The 25,812-nt window shown below is 44.1% G+C and overlaps 1 protein-coding gene across 2 annotated transcripts; it reads left to right on the top strand.

Annotated features, from left to right (window-relative positions):
- On the top strand, positions 1-22,288 carry TBX19 (T-box transcription factor 19). Of its 2 annotated transcripts, XM_063711088.1 has the most exons (8): positions 1-265; positions 1,983-2,117; positions 6,581-6,642; positions 9,271-9,332; positions 13,859-14,047; positions 17,591-17,726; positions 20,605-20,974; positions 22,014-22,288. In XM_063711088.1, exons 1-7 carry the CDS (start codon positions 5-7, stop codon positions 20,897-20,899), a joined length of 1,140 nt encoding a protein of 379 aa, XP_063567158.1. In that variant the 5' UTR covers positions 1-4; the 3' UTR covers positions 20,900-20,974; positions 22,014-22,288. The 2 variants fall into 2 exon arrangements, with proteins under 2 accessions (XP_063567158.1, XP_063567159.1); XM_063711089.1 differs by lacking the exon at positions 13,859-14,047 and having other exon boundaries at positions 5-265; positions 20,605-21,020; positions 21,129-22,288.
- The last annotated feature ends 3,524 nt before the right edge of the window (positions 22,289-25,812 follow it).

The raw sequence follows: 25,812 nt of genomic DNA, 5'->3' as shown, positions 1-25,812 counted from the left end.
ACGGATGTTTCCAGTCCTAAAGATTAGTGTCACAGGGTTGGACCCCAATGCCATGTACTCCCTCCTGCTGGACTTTGTCCCTACGGACAGTCACCGCTGGAAGTACGTCAACGGGGAATGGGTGCCCGCTGGCAAGCCAGAGGTCTCCAGCCACAGCTGCGTCTACATTCACCCGGACTCCCCCAACTTTGGGGCCCACTGGATGAAAGCTCCCATCTCCTTCAGCAAAGTGAAGCTGACCAACAAGCTCAATGGAGGCGGGCAGGTATGAATGAGGCGGGCAGGCCTGGCCACCCGCTCCGGCCTCCCCACAACACCAATCAAGAAATATCAAGGGTGCATTTAGGCAATTAGAGGTGTCCTCACCAGCCTCTTCTCCCACAGAAGCCAATTATTCCCGGGAGTCCAAATGTAAACAAGAATAAACAGCTCTTAATTGGTGCTTTCAGTTTTTAATGGACTTCCTGATGTTAAGAGAGTGAGAGAGCAGTGGTTTACTTAATCACCGGGGCCCTTTTCATAGTTTCGTCTTGTGTGCTGTGCTTTTTACCCAGCTCTGGGAGGGAGATGTTTGTGGGTACCAGGGTTTTGTTAGTCCCTCTCCCCTTTTTTAGTATAAGTGGCATGCTGGCAATAGACAAATACCTTCATAAAAAGCTGCTTCTAAATGAAATAATTACTACCTCCACTTGGGCATTATGATAATTATCAATAGAATATTGAATCAGCTTTGGTTTTTCAGAAAAAAAAAATCCAAACAAACCTTCCTTAAACAAGGAAGGTTTTATTTCAGGTCTCCAATTAGAGTAAACAAGCATTTGGGGCTTTGTCCTCTTGTTTTCTGTGTTAGGATTGTGAATACTAGTCTGCTATAGAAGGTTGCTAGTTACTTTCTATAATGTAGGCAGTTTCTGGGGATTGGAGACACAGATGGGAGTAAAGGGTCTGGATTCTTCTCTTTCCCACCTGCCTGTTTGGTTTTCCCTCAGCCTCCCACCCTGTGCCCATGTGCCCCTTCTCTGATCTCTGTGCTCAGATGGCAGGGGCCATAGGAGTTCATGTGTCCAGAGGTAACACTACTGGAGTCTGTGATACTCAGAAGCTTCCAGTTCCTTATTAAAACGGGAAATTGAACAGTAAATTGTTACTGCCTACCAGATTTCACAGCAGGAGACTGTCATTACACCTTTCATTTGACTCAGAGAGAGTGTAGCCATCAGATGCCAGATTTCGCTATTCTTTAGTCACTTGGAAAATGCACCCATTGTCAGCATTTTGAGTTATTAGGATTCCTCAAATGAAAAAAAGGCAAACAATATATTTTGATGGATTGAAATCCACATTGTTGTGCTGAAAATAGGGGAAGGAAAAAAGGAAGCCAAGATTTTGGCAGAAAACTGAACACTCTTAAGAATAACTCCTCAGCCGGGCGCGGTGGCTGGCGCCTGTAATCCCAGCACTTTGGGAGGCCGAAGTGGGCGGATCACGAGGTCAGGAAATCGAGACCATCCTGGCTAATGTGGTGAAACCCCGTCTCTACTAAAAATACAAAAAATTAGCCGGGCGTGGTGGCGGGCGCCTGTAGTCCCAGCTGCTCGGGAGGCTGAGGCAGGAAAATGGCGTGAACCCGGGAGGCGGAGCTTGCAGTGAGCTGCGATAGCGCCACTGCACTCCAGCCTGGGCGACAGAGCGAGACTCCGTCTCAAAAAAAAAAAAAAAAAAAAAAAAGAATAACTCCTCTCTGACAACCCACCCCTCACCCTTGTAAAGGCTTCAGTGTTATGCTTCCTGGAGCTTCTGGAAAATTCCCTTCATTTGTTTCTTAGAGGTGTGGTGGCAGCTCAGGTGGCCTAGGATTTGAAATGTGTGTCCCTAACCGGGGTGGTGCTGAGCTTGGGACCAGCTGGAGATGCTGGCTCCTTTATCACCTGCGATACACGCGGCTTTGCTTTTCTCCTCTTTCTCTTCTCCTGCCTCGACAGATAATGTTGAATTCTCTGCATAAATATGAACCACAGGTTCACATAGTGCGTGTTGGAAGTGCCCATCGAATGGTAACAAACTGCTCCTTCCCTGAAACCCAGTTCATAGCCGTGACTGCCTATCAGAATGAGGAGGTAAGAGTGTCTGTGTGTGTGTGTGTGTGTGTGTGTGTGTGTGTGTGTGTGTGTGTGTGTGTGTAACTGTCACCTGGGAGATCATGGCAGGATGGGAGGGGGGGTCCTTTTAGATGAAAGGTAGGTTTTCCAGGATTTGGATACACTCAGCAGACATGAAGTTAAACAATGGAGTAGCTGCTCTCCCTCCCTCTTGGCTGTTTGCTAAAGGCTCACCAGCATGTGCTCTCCTGGTGCCAACAAGGCACAGCTGTGCATTGTCGTGAAACTCCCGAGTTCTGTTGAAACTCTGGAGTCTTTGTTGTCAGGACCCTGTGTGTCCTTGGCCTGTGCAGAGCTGAGTGTGTCTTGAGTGGGTACAATTGGGCAGGAGCTGTCGGGTCTCCTGCTCTAGAAGCAAGTCTGTAGCAAGTGATCCAAACATGCACCCTCCCTTGGGTTTTATTATGCTATCATTCCTGCTTGTTAATGTTCAATATCAGCACAGTTAGTCTGCTGCTGCCCAGTGACTTGAGCCGCCTGGCTGTGAGGGCTGAGTGGTTAGCGCCTGGCCTGTCTGTGAGCTGCTTTTGGTCCGTTCACATGGTCTGCTGATAATCAGAAGAACCCAGGGAGGGTTGAATTCTTTTTGATTAAACTTTAAAAAATTTTTTTAAAGACAATATTTATTTATTTAAAAACACATAATAAACTGACAGTACAGAAGTATATAAAGTAAACATGAAGACTACAAGGTAAAGCTATACTGGTTTCTTCTGCTTTTGGAAACTCACTCCCCATGGACACGATGAAGAATAACTTAGAGTGTGTCTTTTTGACAAATTTTCTATGTATATGTAAACATATATGTGAATGTAGATTTCCTCACATAAATTGGCTCATGTTGTATATATTATTAATCTGCAAATTTCTTTTTCCTCAGTTTAAGGGTGTATTATGATTACCTTTCTATGTAATTATACCTAGGTATATCTCCTTTTCTGTAGTGCCTGCAGAATATTTCATTGTATGAATACACTATTTCACGTAATCAGCCCCCCACCAATGGACATTTAAGTTGTTTCCAACTGTTTTCTTTTTTTTTTTTTGAGACGGAGGTTCACTCTTGTTGCGCAGGCTGGAGTGCAATGGTGTGATCTCGGCTCACTGCAACCTCTGCCTCCTGGGTTCAAGCGATTCTCCTGCCTCAGCCTTCCGAGTAGCTAGGATTACAGGCACCTGCCACCACGCCTGGCTAATTTTTTTTTGTTTTTTTTTGAGACAGAGTCTCGCTCTGTCACCCAGGCTGGAGTGCAGTGGTGTGATCTCAGCTCACTGCAACCTCTGCCTCTGAGATTCAAGTGATTCTCCTGCCTCAGCCTCCCAAGTAGCTGGGACTACAGGCATGCACCACCACTCCTGGGTAATTTTTGTATTTTTAGTAGAGACAGGGTTTCACTATGTTGGCCAGGCAGGTCTCGAACTCCTGACCTCAGGTGATCCATCCAGCTCGGCTTCCCAAAGTGTTGGGATTACAGGTGTGAACCACCGTGCCCGGCCCTTTATTTTCTATTATAGATAATGCTGCAATGAATATCGTGGTGCATCTGTCATTTGCTTGCGTGGGTGAACACCTAGAAATGGATAGACATGGCCAAATTGCTTCCCCCAAAATGGCATCTCTATTTGTAGCCCCCACACCATGATCAACACTATTATCAATCTTTGTCATCTTTGACACTCTAATAGGTTAAAAAAAATAAGATCTTGGCCGGGCGTGGTGGCTCACGTCTGTAATTCCAGCACTTTGGGAGGCCAAGGTGGGCAGATCATGAGGTCAGGAGTTCCAGACCAGCCTGGCCAACCTGGTGAAACCCTGTCTCCACTAAATATACAAAAATTAGCTGGGTGCAGTGGCGGGTGCCTGTAATCCCAGCTACTCGGGAGGCTGAGGCGGGAGAATTGCTTGAACCTGGGAGGCGGAGGTTGCAGTGAGCCGAGATTGCGCCACTGCACTCCATCCTGGGTGAGAGAGCAAGACTCGGCCTCAGAAAAAAAAAAAAAAAGATCTTGTTGTTGCTTCCATCTATATTTATTCGGAAGCTTTAAAGACAGATTTTGGGCTGCCACTCAGCCAACTGAGTCAGAATCTCCAAGGATGATGCTCAGATTCTGTAGATTTAAAAGTCTCCCCAGAGGATTCTATTGATCATCCAGGTTTGGAAGCTACTGTCTTAGTGCCTACAGGTGAAATGAAGTTGCAGATTTAACTCACATCACAGATGTGCAGAGAAAATGTCATTTCTATAAGTAAACTGGCCTCTTGGCGGAGCCCCTGCAGCCGGTCAATGGAAACAGAAATGAACTAGCTAATAATGTAAACAGTCCCTCAGCTGGTGGCCAGTCTTTCGATGATAAAGTAATTCCATTTTGCAGATAGCCCTCTCTCCCAGCTTTTCTCCCTGGGCTGGAATCTGGGTCTATGAGGGGAGGTATGGCCTTTGTAACTCTGGGAAACGGGGTGGTGGGGGGTGCATGTGGAATTGGAGACCATGTCCTAACCTCCTCTGGTCTCCAGGCAAGGCCCCTGCCCACTGGTGTGCTGTTGGTTTAGTTGGTGGTGTGCGGAACTTGTCATTTGGCTGCTGACTTGGTAAACCCTCAGAAGCTTTTCCTGGCTGCAGGTGCTGGACAGTTCTTTTTGAACCACCTGACTGGTCGTTTTTGACCCATCCAGCAATCTCCCAGCCTGACTCGCTAATCCTGGGTCTTGAACATGCTCCATGGCAATCAAGCTCTGGAAAGCCTAGCCCCAGTGCCTCCCTCTGCCAACAAAGCTTCCCTGCCAAGTCCATGCAGATGCACCCCGAGTGGCGAGTGGGCGTGGGGGTGGGTGAAGGAGGCCGGTGTTTCCTTTGCACCCCCTGCTAGCTTCTTGTATGCTTTTCTACCTCTCCAGGTTTAAGCCAAGAGAAAGACCAGGTTGCACCTATCTGACCCCACACCTCTTTTTCCTCTTTCTCCTGATTTCTTCTCACAAGTTCTGAGCCAGAAGGAGTTGGGCTCTGTATTAGCCCATTTTCACGCTGCTAATAAAGACATACCTGAGACTGGGTAATTTATAAAGAAAAAGAAGTTTAATGGACTCACAGTTCCACATGGCTGGGGAGGCCTCACAATCATGGTGGAAGGCAAAAGACACATCTTACATGGTGACAGGCAAAGGGAATGAGAGCCAAGAGAAAGGGGAAACCCCTTATAAAACCATCAGATCTCGTGAGACTTATTCACTACCATGAGAACAGTATGGGGGAAACTGCCCTCATGATTCAGTTATCTCCCACCGGGACCGTCCCACAACACGTGGGAATTATGGGAGCTACAATTCAAGATGAAATTTGGGTGGGGACATAGCCAAACCATATCTGGGTCTTATTTTGCTTTCCTTCTTCCATCAAGTCTCAGATCCTTGCTGACATAAATATTCTGTGAGCTGGGTGTGGTGGCTCATGCCTGTAATCCCAGCACTTTGGGGGGCTGAGGCAGGAAAATCACTTGAACCCAGGTGGCAGAAGTTGAAGTGAGCCAAGATTGAGCTACTGCACTCCAGCCTGGGAGCAAGACTCCCGTCTCAAAAAATATATATATGTGTGTGTGTATATATATATATTCTGTAAATATTTATTTACTCAACAAATATTTGCTGGGCATTACTACATGCTGGATATTGTTCTAGATGCTGGAAATACTGCAATAAATAAAACAGATGAATACCCTGTCTTCAAGGCACTTACATCCCAGTGGGGAGAGATGAAAAATAAATATTTCTTTGTCTCTATCTGTTTTATCTCTATCACGATCACTATCTATCTATACGTCAGATGTCTCTAATGAGAAATGAAGCAGGCTCAGGCTAAGGCAGATAAAGAGAGTGACAGTGAATGGCAGTGATAGCTTGCTTTTTGCATTGACATGGCCCCATGTGTAAGTGATTATTTATGAATGAGGGACTCGATGCTAGATGGCACCCTTCCAGAGGGGCAGGATCACACCTGTGCTGCTCTCCACTGTGTACCAAGTGACTAGAAAAGTAAATCACATGTAGTAGGGGATCAAGGATTGTTGAAAAAAATAAATACATGAGTAAAAAAATGAATGGTAGGCTTCGCACATCAGGGCTTTGCTCATTTCCAGTGTTTTGCCCTTTCTTTTCTCACTTTACATGGCATTAGCATTTTCACCACATGCAATGATAAAATGTCCTTTGCCAGAGACAGCGCAATGGTGATTAAGTGCTGGAGTAAGCAAAGATGGAAAGGGCCTTTGCCTCTCAGAGTGCTGGGATTACAGGCATAAGCCATCGTGCCTAGTAGGAAAGGGAAGGAAAAGAGAGGGAATTAAACTGGTTTTACAGAAGACAAAGGGTTCTGTTTGCCCATGTGTATCCTACCTTTACTAACACTTCTTGTCTTTGTAAATGCAAGATAACAGCTCTCAAAATCAAGTACAATCCTTTTGCCAAAGCCTTCTTGGATGCCAAGGAAAGGTAAGTAAAGAAATTTTAGTGAAATCTTCTAATGAATGATTTATGCAAATACAAATGTGGAATTTATGATTATCTTGAAAGGAACTAGACTAGTAGCACTTTCATTACCTTTTATAGAAATAGGCTTTCGGCCATGTGCGGTGGCTCATGCCTGTAATCCCAGCACTTTGGGAGGCCGAGGCGGGCAGATTACGAGGTCAGGAGATCGAGACCATCCTGGCTAACATGGTGAAACCCCGTCTCTACTAAAAATGCAAAAAATTAGCCGGGTGTGGTGGCGGGCGCCTGTAGTCCCAGCTACTCGGGAGGCTGAGGCAGGAGAATGGCGTGAACCCAGGAGGCGGAGCTTGCAGTGAGCCGAGATGGTGCCACTGCATTCCAGCCTGGCGACAGAGCGAGACTCTGTCTCAGAAAAAAAAGGAATAGGCTTTCAATATTCAATTCAATATTCAACAACATCTAGAAAATTCAAATCATAATTATTTATTCCTTATAATAGGGATCCAGGAGAACTGTTAACTAACAATTTTTTTAAAGACCTGTTTTACTATGAATTCTTGAAAGTAGCACAATCACATTAAAAAAATTAAATGATTTAGATTTATAATAATTCACTCTGCCTTTTTCCTAATTACTTCTGAGTAGCATGGCATTAATAAATTGCTTTTTTAAAACTACATTTAGCCTAGGAAAAGTGAAAAATGGAGACAGGTTCACATTTCCTCTGCTGAGAAAAGAAGTCGGAGACTTCTGGGGGTATGAGTGATGATTCTGCTACTTTGGGGCAGCGACCTGCCATCTCTATATCTTTTCTTTCTTCCTTCCTTTCTCTCTTTTTTCCTTTCTTTCTTTCTTTCCCTTCTTTCCCTTTCCTTCTTTTCCTTCCTTCCTTCTTTTTCTTTCTTCCTTTCCTTCCTAGCTTTCCTTCTTCCCTTCCCTTCCCTTCACTTCCATTCCCTTCCCTTCCCTTCCCTCCATCCTGTCCCCTCCTCTCCTCTCCTCCCTCCCTTCCTTCCTTTCCCTCTTTCTTTCTTTCTTTTTCTTTCTTTCTTTTCTTTCTTTCTTTCTTTCTTTCTTTCTTTCTTTCTTTCTTTCTTTCTCTCTCTCTCTCTCTCTTTCTTTCATTCTTCCTTCCTTCTTTCTTTCTTTTTTTTTTTGAGACAGAGTCAGGCTGGAGTGGCACTATCTTGGCTCACTGCAACTTCTGCTTCCTGGGTGCAAGTGATTCTCATGTCTCAGCCTCCCTAGTAGCTGGGATTACAGGTGGCCACCACCATGCCCAGCTAATTTTTTATGTTTTATTTTTAGTGGAGACAGGGTTTTGCCATGTTGGCCAGGCAGGTCTTGAACTCCTGACCTCAGGTCATCCACCCGCCTTGGCCTCCCAAATTGCTGAGATGACAGGCTTGAGCCACCGTGCCCAGCCTCTATGTCTTTTTCATCCCAGGAAAAAGAAGATGATGGTGCTTATCACTGACTTTTTAATTGACAAAGCCTACAGTATAATATGATTATCTTTTTAATGTTCAGATTTTATTGCTTGAGTTTCAAATCTTTTAAATAGTTTTTATAACTGTCTAATCTTTCCTGTTCACCTTAAAGGCTCTGATAAGGCTCTAGATTAATGGACAGATGTTCATAATGATGCATCACATGACCCTGTCCTGTCCAATATTTGAATATGTTATTATTATTATTTTAGAGATGGGGTCTTGCTCTATCACGCAGGCTGGAGTACAGTGGTGTGATATAGCTCATTGCAGCCTTAAATTCCTGGGCTCAAGCTATCCTCCTGCTTCAGCCTCCCAAGTAGTGGGGACTAGAGGCATGTGCCACCATGCCTGGCTATGTGTTTTTTTTAAAGAGACAGGGGGTCTCAGTATGTTGCCCAGACAGTCTCAAACTCCTGGCCTCAAGTGATCCTCCTGCCTCCGCCTCCTTAGTTGCTGAGATTGCAGGAGTGAGCTACTGTGCCTAGCTCCAATATTGGAATAAATTATGATGATATACAAGGCACACTTATAACGTTTTCAGTTAATAAAAGGCCTAAAGGATAAACTGATATGTGAGATGACAGCATCTAGATTCAAAGTGACAGTAGCATGGTATAATACAAAGAATTTAGGACTTTGAGTAAGAGGTCCTGACTGAATCCTTGCTCTGTAATTTACTGGCTGTTTGTTCTTGCATAAGTCAGTTTACCTCGTCGAGATCCACTTTTCTAATCTACAAATTTAGAAAAATATGTTAATATTTCCCTCACAGGGTCATTGGTGGATCTAGCATATCACATATGTAATTGTGCCCTGGAATTGTGCTGTTATTATTGCTTGAATCTTGTCAGTCAGGAGCAATATCCCCAAATTATTCAGATAAAAATAAACAGGGATAGCTGTAAATGTGGTAAAGAGGGGTAAACAGTAAAACTGCAACTCCAAGAGCAATTGCACAAGTAGAGACAGCACCCCGAAGGAAGGAGAATGGGGAAGGACAGGAGCTTAGGAAAAAGGTGTTTGGTTTTCTTATTCTAAGAAATTGATTGCTCTTCAAGGAGAATTTTGGGTATGCTTTATAGTGGACATACATAAAAAGTTGGACAGCCATGGTGTATTTTCTTTACTCTTTCAGAAATCACCTAAGAGACGTACCGGAGGCTATCTCTGAGAGCCAGCATGTGACCTATTCTCACTGTGAGTTGGGTGTACATGAGGCGGGAGGTGCGTGGGGCTGTACCTGGAGCCAGCTCCTTCCACACTCAGACTCTTCGCATGTCAGGACTGCTTAAGGACTTCCAAATCAAAACCCAACACACGGTTTATTCTATTAAGGACAAATTTGTGCCCTTTCCAGAATTCCAGAGAGAGAGCCAATGGTCCTAGGCTTAAGAGACTTAAAAAAATCTTAGGCAGGAGATAAGAATGAAAATGATGAATTTCTTAGACTCTGGTTTTCGTGTCAGTAAGGCTCTGAGCCCTCAACAGTGTGTTCTCGGCTTGCCTCCTAACGTTATGTTTGCCACTCTGGTCTCTCTGTTTTGGAGTTCTCCTGTTCTTAGTGTTTGCTAATTTTGGAGTTGGTCCCCATAGCAATGTGTCATGCAGGCTGTAGCCTCCATGGGGAAGAGTCTTTATTTGTGGGCTGGAAGGCTGTAGGAAGAGGTGGAGTAATATAGCTGGGATTCTGCAGGTAGTGTTGGATGTTCCCATCAGGGTGTTACCTTGTCCATGTCCCAGGATGGTGGAGGGAATCCTCTGCAGCTGCAATGCAACCCACGATCAGTGACATCAGAGTAGGAAAGTTAACCCTGATGTCTGAAACCCTCTTTAATTTGGATTATATTGGCTTGCAAAGATCCCTTATGCAGTTTGCCAGCTGCAGAGTTCTTTACTTCTTCCTTCCCTTCAATCTGACTGCACCTTCCATAACAGACCTGGGAGTATAGCCGCATAAAGAGAAGCAGCTCTCAGAAAAGCACTCTTTTTTTTTTGAGACGGAGTCTCGCTCTGTTGCCCAGGCTGGAGTGCAATGGCCCAGTCTTGGCTCACTGCAACCTCCGCCTCCTGGGTTCAAGTGACTCCTCTCCCTCAGCCTCTCGAGCAGCTGGGCCCACAGGCATGCACCACCATGCCCGGCTAATTTTTGTATTTTTGGTAGAGATGGGGTTTCACCATATAGGCCAGGCTGGTCTTGAACTCTTGACCTTGTGATCCGCCTGCCTCGACCTCCCAAAGTACTGGGATTACAGGCATGAGCCATTGCCCCCGGCCAAAAAACACTCTTTAAAAATGACTGTCAACCTAAATGAAAAAACTGAGGCAACATTAATATAAGTAGAAAGTTTATTTGGGTCAAGTTTGAGGACTACAACTTGGGAGCACAGATTCAAGTTCCCCTGAATATATACTTGGGTTAGCAGCAGTTACAAGTGGATTTTTAAAGGGAAAAAGAAGAGGCGATTCATAAACTGTTTACTGTAACATGAGCTATTGATTGGTTATATATCGTTCTTTGTATCACACATTCCAGGAACGTGAAGATAATGGGTGAGGCAGCTAGTCAGGAACAAAAATGCCTTTAAAGAATTGCCCCCGGGCATGGGTGCAGGGGGTGCCCTTGACTGAAGCTGCTCCTCACACTCACATCCCTCTGGGCCTGATAAATTTTGCATGCCTCACATAACTCAGACTGTTCTGAGCTATTTTTCTTTTATCATTTCCCCCTCAGTTTTTTCCTTTAGGTGGAATGAACTGGAATAAAAACCTCGTTTTCTAGGTTAGGGTCATGTGCAGAACCATAGGAGTTCAAAGTTCATGTGTTGCAATCTTCTCAGCAAACTTCTTGAGGTGTGTACATTATATGTGGCAAAGTCTGGTTCTGAGGGGCCACTTGCCTGGTTTTGCCGGCTGGGTGCATGAATCTTGATTCTGTTAGTCAGATAGGGACCCCTAGGGCCATAAGTTTGTGCAACTCTGGGAAAATGAAGATGACAAAAGGATTTGTTGGGAATGATTGTAATATGAACTTTGTACAATTTGCTTACTTGTACTTAAAAAGTATTAAGCAAAGGCAGCGGGTTCTAATATCAAGCTCCATTTCCTCATTGCCGAAGCCCAGGTGACAATCCTTAGCCAATGTTCTTAAGGAACAGCTCTGTTCCTATCTGAATCCCCATCCACTGATCCCTTAGCTGAGGCATGGTCAGCGGGAGAACAAGCTTCTTGTTTTGGGGCCTGCAGTACTAAGTCTCAGTCTTTGCCCATAAACTCACTCGAAATAGTCTTCTGTTCAGAATCTTTCTACAAAACATTTTGCAGTCGTCCAAAATATTCTGCAAAATGCTTGCTGCCTGCCAGTAAATAAGTGGAATGAAAAAGAAGAAAAAAGGAAAAAAAACCAAAAACCAAAAAAAAAAAACCCAAAATGCTTGCTGTCAAGGTGTGCTAGGCCAGCTCTCCCTTTCTGTGCTGTCAGAATTCTCTTTGTGGGGTGGGGTTGGAAGGCATCATGATATCTCTTGCTTAGAGTGAGAACTGAAGGCACCTTCACACTCGGCAGAAATAGAGAGGCTTTCACTCTTCCTGCGTAACCACATTAATCATTCCCTACCTTCCCTGGTAGCTGAAGGTCCATGAGTTACATATACGTGTAATGCCTCCTAGACTGACTTTTATTTTAATTAATCCTGAAGCACCTTAACTTTGCATTTCTATTAACTTCTGCATTCAGATCGTATTTCTTTTTATTTATTTATTTATTTATTTTTGTTATACTTTAAGTTCTAGGGTACATGTTCACAACGTGCAGGTTTGTTACATATGTATACATGTGCCATGTTGGTGTGCTGTACCCATTAACTCGTCATTTACATTAGATATATCTCCTAATGCTATCCCTCCCCGCTCCCCCTACCCCGCGACAGGTCCTGGTGTGTGATGTTCCCCTTCCTGTGTCCATGTGCTCTCATTGTTCAATTCCCACCTATGAGTGAGAACATGCGGTGTTTGGTTTTTTGTCCTTGCGATAGTTTGCTGAGAATGATGGTTTCCAGCTTCATCCATGTCCCTACAAAGGACATGAACTCATCGTATTTCATATTGGTGTATTCCAGTGTTGCTTTAGAGGTTTTCCACCCTTTGATAGAGTCCTTTGATAGGACTGTAACCACCTGATAGGATCTTCCTGCTGGTTGCACAAAAAGATGTTACTGAGAAGGGGTCCTGATCCAGACCCCAACAAAGGGTTCTTGGACCTCATGCAAGAAAGAATTTGGGGCGAGTCCACAGAGTAAAGTGAAAGCAAGTTTATTTAGAAAGTAAAGGAATAAAAGAATGGCTACTTCATAGGCAGAACAGAGGCATGGGCTGCTCAACTGAGTATACTTATAGTTATTTCTTGATTATATGCTATACAGGGGGTGGATTATTCATGAGATTTTCAGGAAAGGGGTGGGCAATTTCCACAGCTGAGGGTTGAGTTCTCCCCTTTTTAGACCACATAGGGTAACTTCCTGACATTGCCATGGCATTTGTAAACTATCATGGTGCTTGTTGAAGTGTCTTTTAGCATTCTAATGCATTATGATTCGCATATAACTAGCAGTGAGGATAACCAGAGGTCACTTTCATTGCCATCTTGGTTTTGGTGGGTTTTGGCCGGCTTATTTACCGCATCCTGTTTTATCAGCAAGGCCTTTGTTGTATGTTGTGCTCACCTCCTATCTTATCCTGTGACTAAGAATTCCTAACCACCTGGGAATGCAGCCCAGTAGGTCTCAGCCTCACTTTACCCGGCCCCTATTCAAGATGGAGTCACTCTGGTTCAAACACCTCTGACACAAAGACCACAGCGTTGCAATAAAGAAAGAGTTTAATAGACATGAATCTGGCCATGCCATTTTGGGGACAGAGCTCTTACTCAAATCAATCTCTTCAAAAACTTGTAGGTTAGGTTACCTTTTTCAGAGGCAATTTCAGGGAAGAAGTGGGGGTAGCTAGACAATAGGTGCTTGCTGCTGATTGGTTGGATCAGAGATGAAATCACAGGGAATTGAAGCTGTCCTCTGGTGCTGAGTCACTTCTGGGTGGGGCCACAGGTGGGGTTGGTGGGTCCAGGTGGAGCCACTGGTGTCAGATACGCCAAAAACCTGAAAAGATATCTCTAAAGGCCTATCTTAGGTTCCACAATAGTGATGTTATCTGCAGGAGTAATTGGGAAAGTTGCGTATCTTGTAAAGTCTGGAATAATGGCTGGCAATCATTTGTGTCTACATCTTAGCAGAATTCAGGCTCCTCTATGCTCCTAGCCTGGTAGTCTTTCATTAGCTTTACAAAGGCAGTTGAGTTTTAGAGAAGGATTACTATTATTTAAACTATAAGCTAAATGTCTCCCAAAGCTAGCTTGGCAGCTTGAAGGCTAAAGGCAAGAGGGAGATTGGGTAGATCAGATCTCTTCAACTGCCAAAATTTTCTCACTGATACAATTTTTGCAAAGGCAGTTTCAGGACTGGTCATGCATTTCCAGAGAAGCCAAGTTAGCTGCTCATGGGCAAGGGCAGTGGCAGCTAGGGGATGGTACCACCACACAGGCTGGCACCATCACACAGGCTGGCATCAGTGTCATTTACAAGAATTGTAGCTGTGTAAAGTAGCTGGTCACCTGATTTTTGGTGTGGGAGTTCACAGACTCAGTCTTGGTGTATTTCTCTTGTCTATTTTAGTGGGAGGCTGGATCTTTTCCAATCCAGACGGAGTGTGCACAGCAGGAAACTCCAATTACCAGTATGCCGCTCCTCTGCCCCTGCCTGCTCCCCACACCCACCATGGCTGTGAGCACTATTCGGGTCTCCGAGGACACCGGCAGGCTCCCTACCCTTCTGCATACATGCACAGAAACCATTCTCCCTCAGGTCTGTGACTCTGCTAATTAAACCCTTGGGGTATGGGCTGGGGTGGGGGCAGTCAGGAGAAACGGATAAACAGCTAGGAAAAGGAGTAGCTAAAGATGGAACCCCTGTCATCTAATATACATCTATGATATTATTGTTTTTGTGTTTTATTTTATTGTTATTTTATGTACAAATATTTGATTAACTAGGTATAACAATCTTAGTTTTTTTAAAAAAATTATTTCATAAAACCCCCAGTCTCCTGGTTTCTAATCAGCGTGAAAGGCCAGGACACTGATATTCTGAGCAGTTCAGGCAGATCTCTCAAAGCCATGTCAAGTTGTGTGGGTCTGAAACACTCAGCTCATCACCTTCACATGGCTCTTTTCTATAGTTGCATTCATGGCTCAGTTCATGGAATACTGGGTCTAGCATTAGGGAATTATTAGGAAGGTCTCTGGGAAGCTGGATCCCTATATGTTCAGGCCTTAGTCTGATTCAGTTGGAGACATGCGAACCCAACCTTAATATTTTAAAATAATTTTTGCTGTCTGACTGTTTTTTTTAAGTTAGCAGTATTGTTTGTGTGCTTTTTTCTCATTGACTATTGCCTTTTCCACCTTTGCCTTATGTAGGCCCAGACCTTGCCTGATTATTAGATTTGTAGCAAGAAGGGAGAAATGAAAACAATGGTTACTTTTTCATTAAATTATTGATGCAACAAATATTTATTGAGGATCGACTATATGCCAGGCTCTGTTTCAAGCACAGGAATGAAATGGACAAATGCCCTGCCCTTACGGAGATTCTATACTAATATGAAGAGATTGATAATAAAACAAGTAAAGTTCATGGCATGGGAGACAGTGGAGAGTATTTGGATTCCAGCTTCCTTCCTTCCTCAGTGACACCCTGAGCTCTGCATTTGTAGAGGGTCCTCCTGGTCACCAGCTACCTGTCCCTGTGTCCCTTAGCCTGCTATTCTTGGCAACCTCAACAGTTGCTGCCAGGTGGGGAGATTATGTAGCTTACCAATAGCAGAAACTGAGCAGTGGCTCACTCTACTTCCTCATTCTTTCCTGCGGTCAGCATCAAATCACATCTTCTGAGCACCTACTGTGTACCATGTTCTTCTAGGCAGTGGGATAGGAAAGTGATTAAGACATAGTTTCAGGGCCGGGAGCGGTGGCTCACGCCTGTAATCCCAGCACTTTGGGAGGCTGAGGCGGGTGGATCACAAGATCAGGAGTTCGAGAGTAGCCTGGCCAACATGGCGAAACCCCGTCTCTACTAAAAATACAAAAACTAGCCAGGTGTGGTGGTTGGCGCCTGTAATCCCAGCTACTTGGGAGGCTGAGGCAGGAGAATTGCTTGAATCTGGGAGGCAGAGGCTGCAGTGAGCCAAGATTGTGCCACTGCACTCTAGCCTGGGCAACAAGAGCAAGACGCCGTCTCAAAAAAAAAAAAAAAAAAAGATATAGCTTCTTCCCTGGAGGAGCTCGGGGTTACACAAATACGTAAATAATGGATCCTAATATAATGCAGAAGCATCACCTGGGAACTTGTTAGAAATGTAGACTTTCAGGCTCTACTCCTGAGTCAGGGTCTGCATTTTAACAAGATCACCAGGGGATTCATAAGCGCTCTAGAATTTGAGAAACAGTCTATAAAACACATAAGTCAGGGTGCCATGGGAATGAAGGAAAAAGAGCAGCTAGATATGCCTGGTGGAGGAGCAAAGGCTGCCCAGAGGGGTTAGCATTTAAATGGAGCCTTGAAAGATGAATAGAAAAGGACAGAGTGGGAGTGGGCAGGGGTAAAAGGTGGAGGATGACATGTGCCAAAGGCAGAGGTGCAGGGCATTCCAGGTAGAGAGAGTGGGCTGAGCAAAGATACAGAAAGGGGAAAGACCCTAGGTTGTCTGGGAACAGCTTTGGAGCAGAGTGCAGGGGGAGTGGGGACAGATGGAAGATGTTAAGAGTTAGGGCTGGAGAGCTTGGAAGTGCCAGATCGTAAAAAGAAGAGACATGGCCAGGTGTCTTAGTCCCCTTTGTGGCACTCTAACAAAATACTTGAGATTGGGTAATTTATAAGCAATAGACCTTTATTTTCTCATAGTCCTGGAGGCTGGGGAGTTTAAGATTAAGGTGCCAGCATATGGTAAGGGTTTTTTGGCTGTATCATAACATTGCGAAAGGCATCACATGGATGGTGGGGGAAAGAGGGGGAGAGGGCAGGAGGCTAAACCCATCCTTTTATCAGAAACCCATTCCTGCAATACTGACATTAGCCTATTCCTGAGGGTAGAGCCCCCATGGCCTAGTCAACTCTTAAAGACCCCACCTCTCAACACTCTTGCATTGGGAATTAAGTTCCCAACACATGAACCTTGGGGGACACATTCAAACCATAGCACCAGAGATAGACGTTGGAATCTTCTTCTCTCTCTCCCTTCTCCCCCTTTTCCCTTCCTTCCTCCCTCCCTCTGCCTTCTTCCTCTCTCTTATTTGTATACTATTTATGCAAATAGAGATTCAAAGAAATGGAAGACATTCTTCCCCCACCCCCATAAAAACTGTATATATTCAAGGTGTGCAACATGATGTTTTGATATACATATGCATAGTGAAGTGATTACTGCTGTCAAGCAAATTAACATGTCCATCTCCTCACATAGTTACTTTTTTTCATGATGAGAGCACCTGAAATCTATTCTCTTAGCAAATTTCCAGTACACAGTACAATATTATTAACTATAGTCTTCAGATTGTAAGTTAGATCTCTAGACTTATTCATCCTACACAAGTGCAACTTTGTATCCTTTGACCAATATCTCATTTCCCCAGCTTCCCACCCCTGGTAACCACTGTTGCACTCTCAGCTTCTATGTATTCAACTTTCTTAGAGTCCACATATAAGTGAGATCATACTATCTTCTTCTTTTTGTAAAAAGGTATGTTTTTTTCTTAATTTTTTTTTTTTAATTGTAGAGATGGTGTCTCTCTGTGTTGCCCAGAAAGGTCTCAAATTCCTGGGCTCAAGGGATTCCCCTGCCTTGGACTCCCAAAGTGCCAGGATTACAGGTGTGAGCACCATGCCTGGCCAAAAGGCACTGTGCTTGAGATATTTAAACCTACTCAGGGATGGCTGAGAAGAATAAGTTCCTGGACCTCAGAAATCTCATCTGGGGCACTGGTGGCCCTTAGGCTTAGCTTGAGGGGAGGCTGGTATGGTCCCTTCTTAAAAGAGAGTGACTGTGGTGAAATGAGTTAGACAGATCGGTGTTACCCAGGGCAAATCATTCTACCACCCTGAGGCGTATCTATAAGATGGAGTTAAGGAGTCACTGGTGTGAAGATTAAACTATGAATGACACCTGGCATATGGTTGACATTGAGGAAACCCACGTTCCTTTTTATTTTCTATTTCCCTGAGAAAGAACTAACAAACTGTTGGTGCCTGTAGTGCAAGCCATGGTTATATTTTCCCTAGGATAATGTCACTGGTCACCATCTTTATGTCTTCTACATTTGCTATCAATTCAACTGTTGTTATTTCCCCAAGTGAATTTGATAGAAAGCTCAAGCAATAATCTGCAAGTTTTCTCGGGACCTGACAGCTGGACTTCCTTATCCTCCACACCCCACGCCAGCATCCTGTCTGTACCCCACACCAATGGACCAATCAATCCAGGGCCCAGGTAAGACCAACACCATCAACTCGCTCATTGGTCGTCTTGGGGGTTTACTTTAGCACTGCTTTGTAAGCAGTAACATTCTGTGTAAATGTCAGCTATTATGTTCAATATGGTTATGCAGAATTTTGAGAAGGTCCAAAGTGGATTCAAAATTAAAAGATGAGGCTTGGCTGGGTGCGGTGGCTAACACTTGTAATCTCAGCACTTTGGGAGGCCGAGGCAGGTAGATCCCCTCAAGTCAGGAGTTTGAAACCAGCCTGGCCAACATGGTGAAACCCCATCTCTACTAAAAATACAAAAATTAGCCAGGCGTGGTGGTGCATGCCTGTAATCCCAGCTACTTGGGAAGCTGAGGCAGGAGAATCACTTGAACTCAGGAGGCGGAGATTGCAGTGAACTGAGGCACTGCACTCCAGCCTGGGCAACAAGAGCGAAACTCTGCCTCCAAAAAAAAAAAAAGGATGGGACTTGGGAAGACATCAGATGACTTGTGATTTGTAAGTCTAGAAAAAGTTACGAAAAGTTAGGAGAATGTGGTGGCTTAGAATCACCGGGGGTTGTTGTTAAAATGCAGAATCTGATTGGTAGGTTTGGGTGGGGGCCTGAGATTCTGCATTTCTACCAAGTTCCTGGGTGTTGCTGATATTGCTGTGGCCCACAAGGGTGTAGAGCTGTGCTGTCCAGTGCAGCAGCCACCAGCCACCTGTAGTTGTCAAACACTTGAAATGCAGCTAGTCCAAGTTGAGTGTAATACTCACATAGGAGTTTGAAGATTTAGTGTGAAACAAAGAATAAAAATCCCAGTTTTATATATATATATATATAAAAAATATATATACAAAAAATATATATATAAAATATATATACTACTATATTACATATATTTTTATATTTTTAAATATAATATAGACTTATATATAAAATAGATAATATATATTTTAATATATATTTATAATTTGTATAAATATATATTTTAATATCTATAAAATATATATTAAAATATATAAATATATAAAAATATAACAGTATATGTAAATATAGATGTTATTATGTAAATATTATGATGTAAATATATACATATATAATAAATATATATATTTACATCAAATGCATGTTGAAATAATATTTTGAATATTTTTGTTAAATAAAATATTAATAATAAATTAATTTTTTTCTAAATGTGGCTACTAGAAAATTTAAACTTACATATGTAGTTGGCATTTATGGTTTGCATTTTGATGCTGATCTAGAGGATCATTTGCATTTGATACTGATCTAGAGGATCTGAGGGAAAAACGATTTGGGCTGTGGTAGGAAGTGAGAAAGAGAGTGAAGATGAGGTTCCCTGAAGATATTAAACAATCATGTGCCAAGTTGTATACTAGATACTTACATATGTATAAGTCATCCATATATAAGTCATCTGTAGTACTCAAAGACAACTATAAGGCAGGTATTAAAATTCCTATTTTGCTGATGAAGAAACTGAAGCTCAGAGGCCTTAAAAACTTCCTGAAGGTTCTGCAGTAAGCAGTACCTCTCAGAGCCCATGGTTCTCCCACTGGCCCAGGAGGCATCAGAAAGGGTCTGTAAGAGATAATGTAGAAAAGCATCTTCTGAAGATTGGGGCCAGAATCCCCATAAGCTGAGCTAGCTCAGAGAGAGCTCAGAGGATGGGCTGCTGAAGGTTTCATATGGTCCAAAGAGGCCTGTAGCATTGAAAAATGGCACCAGGTGAAGGATGGCATTGCCAACTCTGGTTTCCCTGTTGGTGTGTTTAACTCATTCCTGACTCCATAAATATTTTGTTAGAAACAAAACAAAACAAATGTATTCAATATTGCTGTTGGATAATAAGCATATTATCAAGCAATACAGTGTTGGGCAATGCAGAAACTCTAAAATGTAAGAAACAGAGTGATGACTACAGGCCGAAAACATTGGGTTCATTGCACCTGTTCCAACTGCATCTATATTAAGGTGCAAGCTTGGCTGTACATTACAATCACCTGGGAAACTTAAAAAAATCCTTGTACTCAGGCTGCATGCCAGATCAGTTCAATCAGAATCTCTGGGGCAGGGGAGTAGGATGAGAGTGGGATCCAGGCACCAATTACTTAAAAAACCCCCCTGGTGATTCCAATGTGCCGAATGTGCAACCAAGTGTGTGAACCAGTGCTACAGAACTAGAGAAGGCAAAGAAAATGTTGTAGCTCCCAGCCTTTCAGCCAGGCACCAGAGCTCACAGGCGGAGACCAGGAATGGAAGAATTAATGATAACAACCACCATTTACTGAGTACTACATGCTAAGGACCATATACTCCTCTTATTTAATCCTTGTAGCAATCTCTGTAAGGTAGGTAAAATTATGAATCCACATCTTGAAGATGAGAAATTGACACTCAGAGATATTAAATAATCTAGCCAAGGCCACAGAGCTAATTAAGTGGTCGAGCTGGGATTTAAACTTAAGTCTTCTGACAGTGATGTTTCCTGGTTATTATGCCACATTGGCCAGGGAGAGATCATATGCAGAAATCATACAGTTTTAATACCTTTTTTTCTACTGCCCTGCCAATTTTACATAGGCTGCAAGGGAGCCCAGATAAATGAAATTCTGTGTCTAAAACCAAATAATTCGCTGGTGGCCGGGCCAGTACCGGAATACTTAATCTTATCATTATTCCACCATACTTTGCTGCTTCTCTTAGCTTTTCTGCAGAAACAGGACCAATCTGTGTCATAGCTAGAAATAAAGACATGGCCAGAAGCCCTCTTGTAACCATGCCCTTCTCAGCATTGTATACGTGCTTGTCAGGTAGCACTCCTTCCTTGGAGTGCCATTGAACTTTCCCTTCCCCTCTTTCTCTGTCTCTGCAGCCCCTACCCGTGCCTGTGGACCATCAGCAATGGTGCCGGAGGCCCCAGTGGGCCAGGCCCGGAGGTGCACGCCAGCACCCCAGGAGCATTTCTCCTTGGAAACCCAGCCGTGACTTCACCCCCTTCTGTGCTCTCCACCCAAGCACCCACTTCGGCTGGTGTGGAGGTTCTGGGGGAGCCCTCGCTAACCAGCATTGCTGTGTCCACCTGGACAGCAGTGGCCTCGCATCCCTTCGCGGGCTGGGGTGGCCCAGGAGCGGGTGGGCACCATTCTCCTTCGTCACTGGATGGTTAAGCAGGATCCTAGGAGCCTCTGTGCACAGAGATCCTTCCATGTGTAGAGTGCTTAGAAACCCCATCAACTGATCTAGTGAGTCAGACTGTGGAATCTCCCTTCCCACTAGCTGGAGGTGGAGGTGGGTTATTACAGAAGTCATACTGGGAGAGGGTTCAGTTTGGATGATGCTAGTTAGATCATTTGCATCTCTCCACCATTTTCTTCTGCACTCCCATTTTCTCTGCAGCTTATTCTTGCCATGCTTAGGTGACAGAAGTTTGTTAAGTACCGTCCTTGTGCCCTGCCTCTTATTCTCAAATCGTTCTGGAAAGCCTCACTTCCTTTTCTGTGGAGAAGGTGCAAAGCTGTTAAATGAGCTCAGAGTTTACCTAGCTAAGGCCACTGCTTCCTGCTTTGTGCAGCCTGGAAAGTATGTGTGGCCACAGGGCTCAGGTTCACACTTCTGCTTTGAGACCAGGATGGGGTGTAAGCCATAGAGTAAGGTTAACAAAAAGAATAAAGCTAATCATGTATTACAAACAGCAGTGTGCCCAGACTTGTGGAAATGAAGTCATGTCACTCCTCTGCTCAGAAACCTTCAATGGTTCACCATTACCAATGGAATGAAGTCAATTCTCCTCACTGTAACTGGGTGTGGTAGTTTAAGCCTATAATCTCAGCCCTTTTGGAGGCCAAGGTAAGAGGATCGCTTGAGGTCAGGAGTTCGAGACCAGCTTGTGCAACAAAGTGAGAGCCTGTCTCTACAAAAAATACTCATGCACACAAAATTAGCTGGGCATGGTGGCATGTGCCTATAGTCCCAACTACTTAGAGGAGGATCGCTTGATCTCAGGAGGTTGAGGCTGCAGTGAATTATGATTGTGGCATTGCACTCCAGCCTGGGTGGTAGATCAAGACTTTGTTTCATTTGAAAAAGAAAGAAAGAAAGAAAGAAATCCTACTATGAGTGATCACACCATCTGGCCTGAAACCGCTTCCCCAGCTTAGGTCCCTCTGTTATCCTGTTGGCCTCCTATGTATTGGTCAAGGCAGGCATCTCTGTTCTCTGAACATTCATTGCACTTTCCCACCTCTATACCTTGCCTGTGCCTTAGTGTCCTCTTTTTTCCAGTTCACCTGTGCGAATCCGACCCACCTCCCAGAGCCTGGCTGAAACGTCACTCCCTGCATCCAACATCTGATCTGCTGAGATATGTCTGATCTATCTCTGCTCGCTGTTCTCCCATTGTTTTTGCCTCTGCCATAGAGCTCACCTCATTTTGCCTTGTATTTTTGTTACCTGTGAGTGTGTCTCTCCCTATTAGACTGTAAGCCTCTCGAGGGTGAGGCCTAGCCTTCTTGTCTTTGTAACCCACAGCAGCTGGTACTGTGCCTTGCCTATTGTAGGTGCCCAATAAACATTTGCTGAACTGAATTGGTGTAATGTGCATGTGTGCTACAAGGACGGTGTGAAGTGGCTGGGGGGCAGATCTCAGAGACACATGCCCCATGACACATAGGTGCATCCGTGTGGGAGCCTAGGAACATGCTGGCTGTTAGTTACATGGGCTCCTTATCTGAGGCACCACCAATTGTCAGTGAATGACAATCATATATGGAGACAGGGTGTGTTAGAGTGGTTATTCCCAAATACTGGTTCTTGGATCCCCTAAGTCAGGATCACCTGGAACAGGGGACCCTTGATAGACATACAGATTCGTGGGTATACCCCACACCTGTTGGATCAGAATCTTTGAGGCTGGTGTTCAGGAATCTGCTTTTCAAACAAGAGCTCCAGGCATTGGCCCTGGGCTAGGTTTGGAAACTCCTTGCCTAGAAGAGAGAAATAGAATGATAAATACTCCAGGAACCTTATTTCAGATGAGTTTTTACCTCGGCCCCAGCCAAGGTCATTACTGTAACCCATGAGCAGAATCAGTTTCATGAGTCTTCCTCCTCTTTTTCTACCTACTACTGGATGTGCTAATAACCTTGGGAGTGAGGTTTCCAGACCTGGGTGATGAGCAGTTCTCCAAACATTGACTTTAGACTGCACTGGCTGAGCAGCCCTTCTCAGGGCCGCCACTTGAGGAGTCTAAAGTTCCACTTGGAGCCTAGCATTGGCTCAGCTGCTTCCACCACTATTCCATCAGCTGAACCCGTGCAAACCCAGCCCACTCCAAGGCTTAGTCTGAGGGGTCCAAACATGGTACTATTGAGTCCTTGGCTCTTTCTATAGCGAAAGGTCCTTTAACATGCTATGGTGTCACAACTGGTGTCACTGGCCAATATTTCTGTGCTGTTCTGTTTTTTGGATCTCAGGAAACAATACCACTCCAGCTACGTGGTTTCCAGGGAAGACACATTGCCTGACTTCAGGTTGCCTGGCCAGCGCTCTGGGCCACTAGTTGGCGTGTGAGTGGCCAAGGCACAATGGATCCATGCATTTGGAAAGCTGTCTGGTCAGCATGCCCCTAAGGCAGCATTGTTCCTGTTTCCCAGTCCCTTTACAATACCATTAGAGGTCACTAAGGTATTAATATATTAGTATCTCTGCAAGACAGTACTTTGGTAAGTTATAACAGATGGTCATTTCTCAATCTGCTAGAACTTTAGGCTACTGTGGCCTGTAATTGCCACAGCAGGTCTGGCCAAGGCCTCTTTACTGGTCACTGCAGCAAGTCTTGGCACCAAGTCCTTCACATGTCCTGTACCAAGAGCTCAGCAAGTGTAATTAGGGAATAAAAACCCACCTTGAGTCTCACCCTTCCTGCACCTCCCCTAGCCTGGAGCAGACAGAAGACCTGGCCCAGGGGCACAGAACAGAAAGAAGCTCGTAGCCTCCATTATATTTTCATTTATATTGCTCAGGTGAATGGGGTCCTCTGCAGCATGATAACATGAGCATTAGCTGAGTTTGGGGTGATCACATCTCTCCGTCTTGTAGGATACTCAGCTTGGAACCTGCTGTGATTCTTAAACACACACACCATGATAGCTGGTTCCACAAATAGGATCTCTATTTGCTGTTAGCTATCTAGCCAGAGACACTTTCTATTTTTTTCTTTAAATAGTCTAGGGCTAATTTCTGATCAGAAGAAACGACACTAGTTACATAAGTCAGTTTAGTAAGTGACAGATTAGCTTCTGTAATGTGTTAGACAAACTTTGGAGTTTTGTATACCATTTCCTTGCTCATGTATCTTCTCTGCTCAGCTCACTATAAAACAAAAATGGTGCCTTTCAGGTTTTCTGGACTATTTCATGAAATTTAAGAGGAACTGAAATCCCACCTGAATAGAAGAGTTATGCAATACTTTTAGCCAGATGGTAGAGATTCTAACTCTCCCTGAAGCCTGGCCTATTGGAAAGTGTCCCCTACTATGAGGCCTTTATTTGAGTCTGTGTGACCTCACCAGCCCTCCCTTCCCTGGATGAGCCAGCCTCATTACCAACCACCTCTGTCCACCATGCTTAGCTAGATGCTTATGGGAAACTGCTGATTCCCTTTGTGTCACTTGGTGGACACCCCCCAGAACTGGTTGGTGGTCAAATTAGGGGAGGAATGTTTTCATCACCTAAGTTATTAAGAAAAAAACTCAATAAAGGATATTCGAAGCTTGGTAGGTCTTCACCACTTTCTCCAAGACTAGAATAGATTTGAGTGAATATCAGCAAGTTAAAATATCACATTTGTGATGAATATGAATTCTGTTTTACGGAAATTGTGGGTCAGCCAAAGTAGGGGATGGCAACTGGGGCATTCAAGTGGCACTTCTTTCAACTCCTTCCTTTTTATTTTCTCCACCCGTTCCCATTTTATTGAGCCACTTGTTGGCTACTGGCCAGGTTGGTGAACAGAGAGAGTATGGGCATCCTGGAACAGAGGTTAAGGTAGGGATATGTGGTGCCAAAAAAGATATAAAAGAACAGCCTCTGTGGTCTGAAGACACCAAAACTTTTCCATCATCATCATTATAGACACATTTATGGGGTAGTCTGTCCAACCCCCCAACCTTCTAGGAATAGAACCCCCCCAAACTCCTGGTGAAACTACCTTTTTGGAATAAGTAATGAGAGAAATCTAACGTGACTGACTCCATCTTGCTTCTAACCTCACAGGCTAAATTGCTTTTTTTTTTGTAGACTGAAGCTGTGTTCATAAGACAAGGCTAAAATTGTGGTAGGGCCTTGGACTTTGCTGTAGAATAGGCATAGTTAAACCATGACCTGCCATTGCTTAGTTTGTTTTTCTATAAGTTGTTTACTGCCCCAGAATCACAAAACTGGGGGTCACATGATTTATAACTCCCCCATCTACTCCTATAGCTAACATCACTATTGTGAAACCTAAAGAACTGGTCTTTGAGATATCTTTCAGATTTAGCATTGTGACAAAACAAGAGATGCCACCTGGTCCTGAGGCCCTCTCCCAGGAACTGACTCAGCCACACGAAGACAGTTTTAGGTGTCCCTGTGATTTCATCTCCAGCCAATCGTTTCAGTTCTCCAGCCCCCTTCCTGCCAAAGTACCTAGGCTACTGAAATAAAACTGGAGTCTGGGAAACCCGGAGGCCAGAGCAACTGGTCAGGCCCAGGTGAGGACTTAGAATTCAACTAGTTGGGAGTGAGAAGTTGGTCAATCTCTCATTCTCAACATGGAAACATCGGAAATTCACATTTTCTGGTCATGACCACTCTTATTTGGAGCACTTTGTAGGAGTAACTGTGTGTGTGTTTATGTGTGTGTGTGTGTGTGTGTGTATGCACAAGTATGTCTATTTAGTGATGAGTTTCCTGTCCCTAGAGAATAAGTCAATAAACCTTTGGGGTAGATTCACTTTGTTCTGAAAGAACACTTTTTAGGGAGTGGAGTTTGGGGAAGAGTGTAACAAAGAGTTTTGGGTTAACCAGGGCTGGTTCTGGAGGAT

Source organism: Gorilla gorilla, chromosome 1 (assembly GCF_029281585.2).
Source record: "Gorilla gorilla gorilla isolate KB3781 chromosome 1, NHGRI_mGorGor1-v2.1_pri, whole genome shotgun sequence".
NCBI lineage: Eukaryota > Metazoa > Chordata > Mammalia > Primates > Hominidae > Gorilla > Gorilla gorilla.
This window is presented reverse-complemented; position numbering and strand designations above follow the sequence as displayed.

Coding starts and splice junctions, on each gene's coding strand:
- TBX19 (XM_063711088.1), top strand. CDS start 5: ATGTTTCCAGTCCTAAAGATTAGTGTCACAGGGTTGGACCCCAATGCC. Junction 6,643..9,270: donor TTCTTGGATGCCAAGGAAAG/GTAAGTAAAGAA, acceptor TTACTCTTTCAG/AAATCACCTAAGAGACGTAC. Junction 17,727..20,604: donor CCAATCAATCCAGGGCCCAG/GTAAGACCAACA, acceptor CTGTCTCTGCAG/CCCCTACCCGTGCCTGTGGA.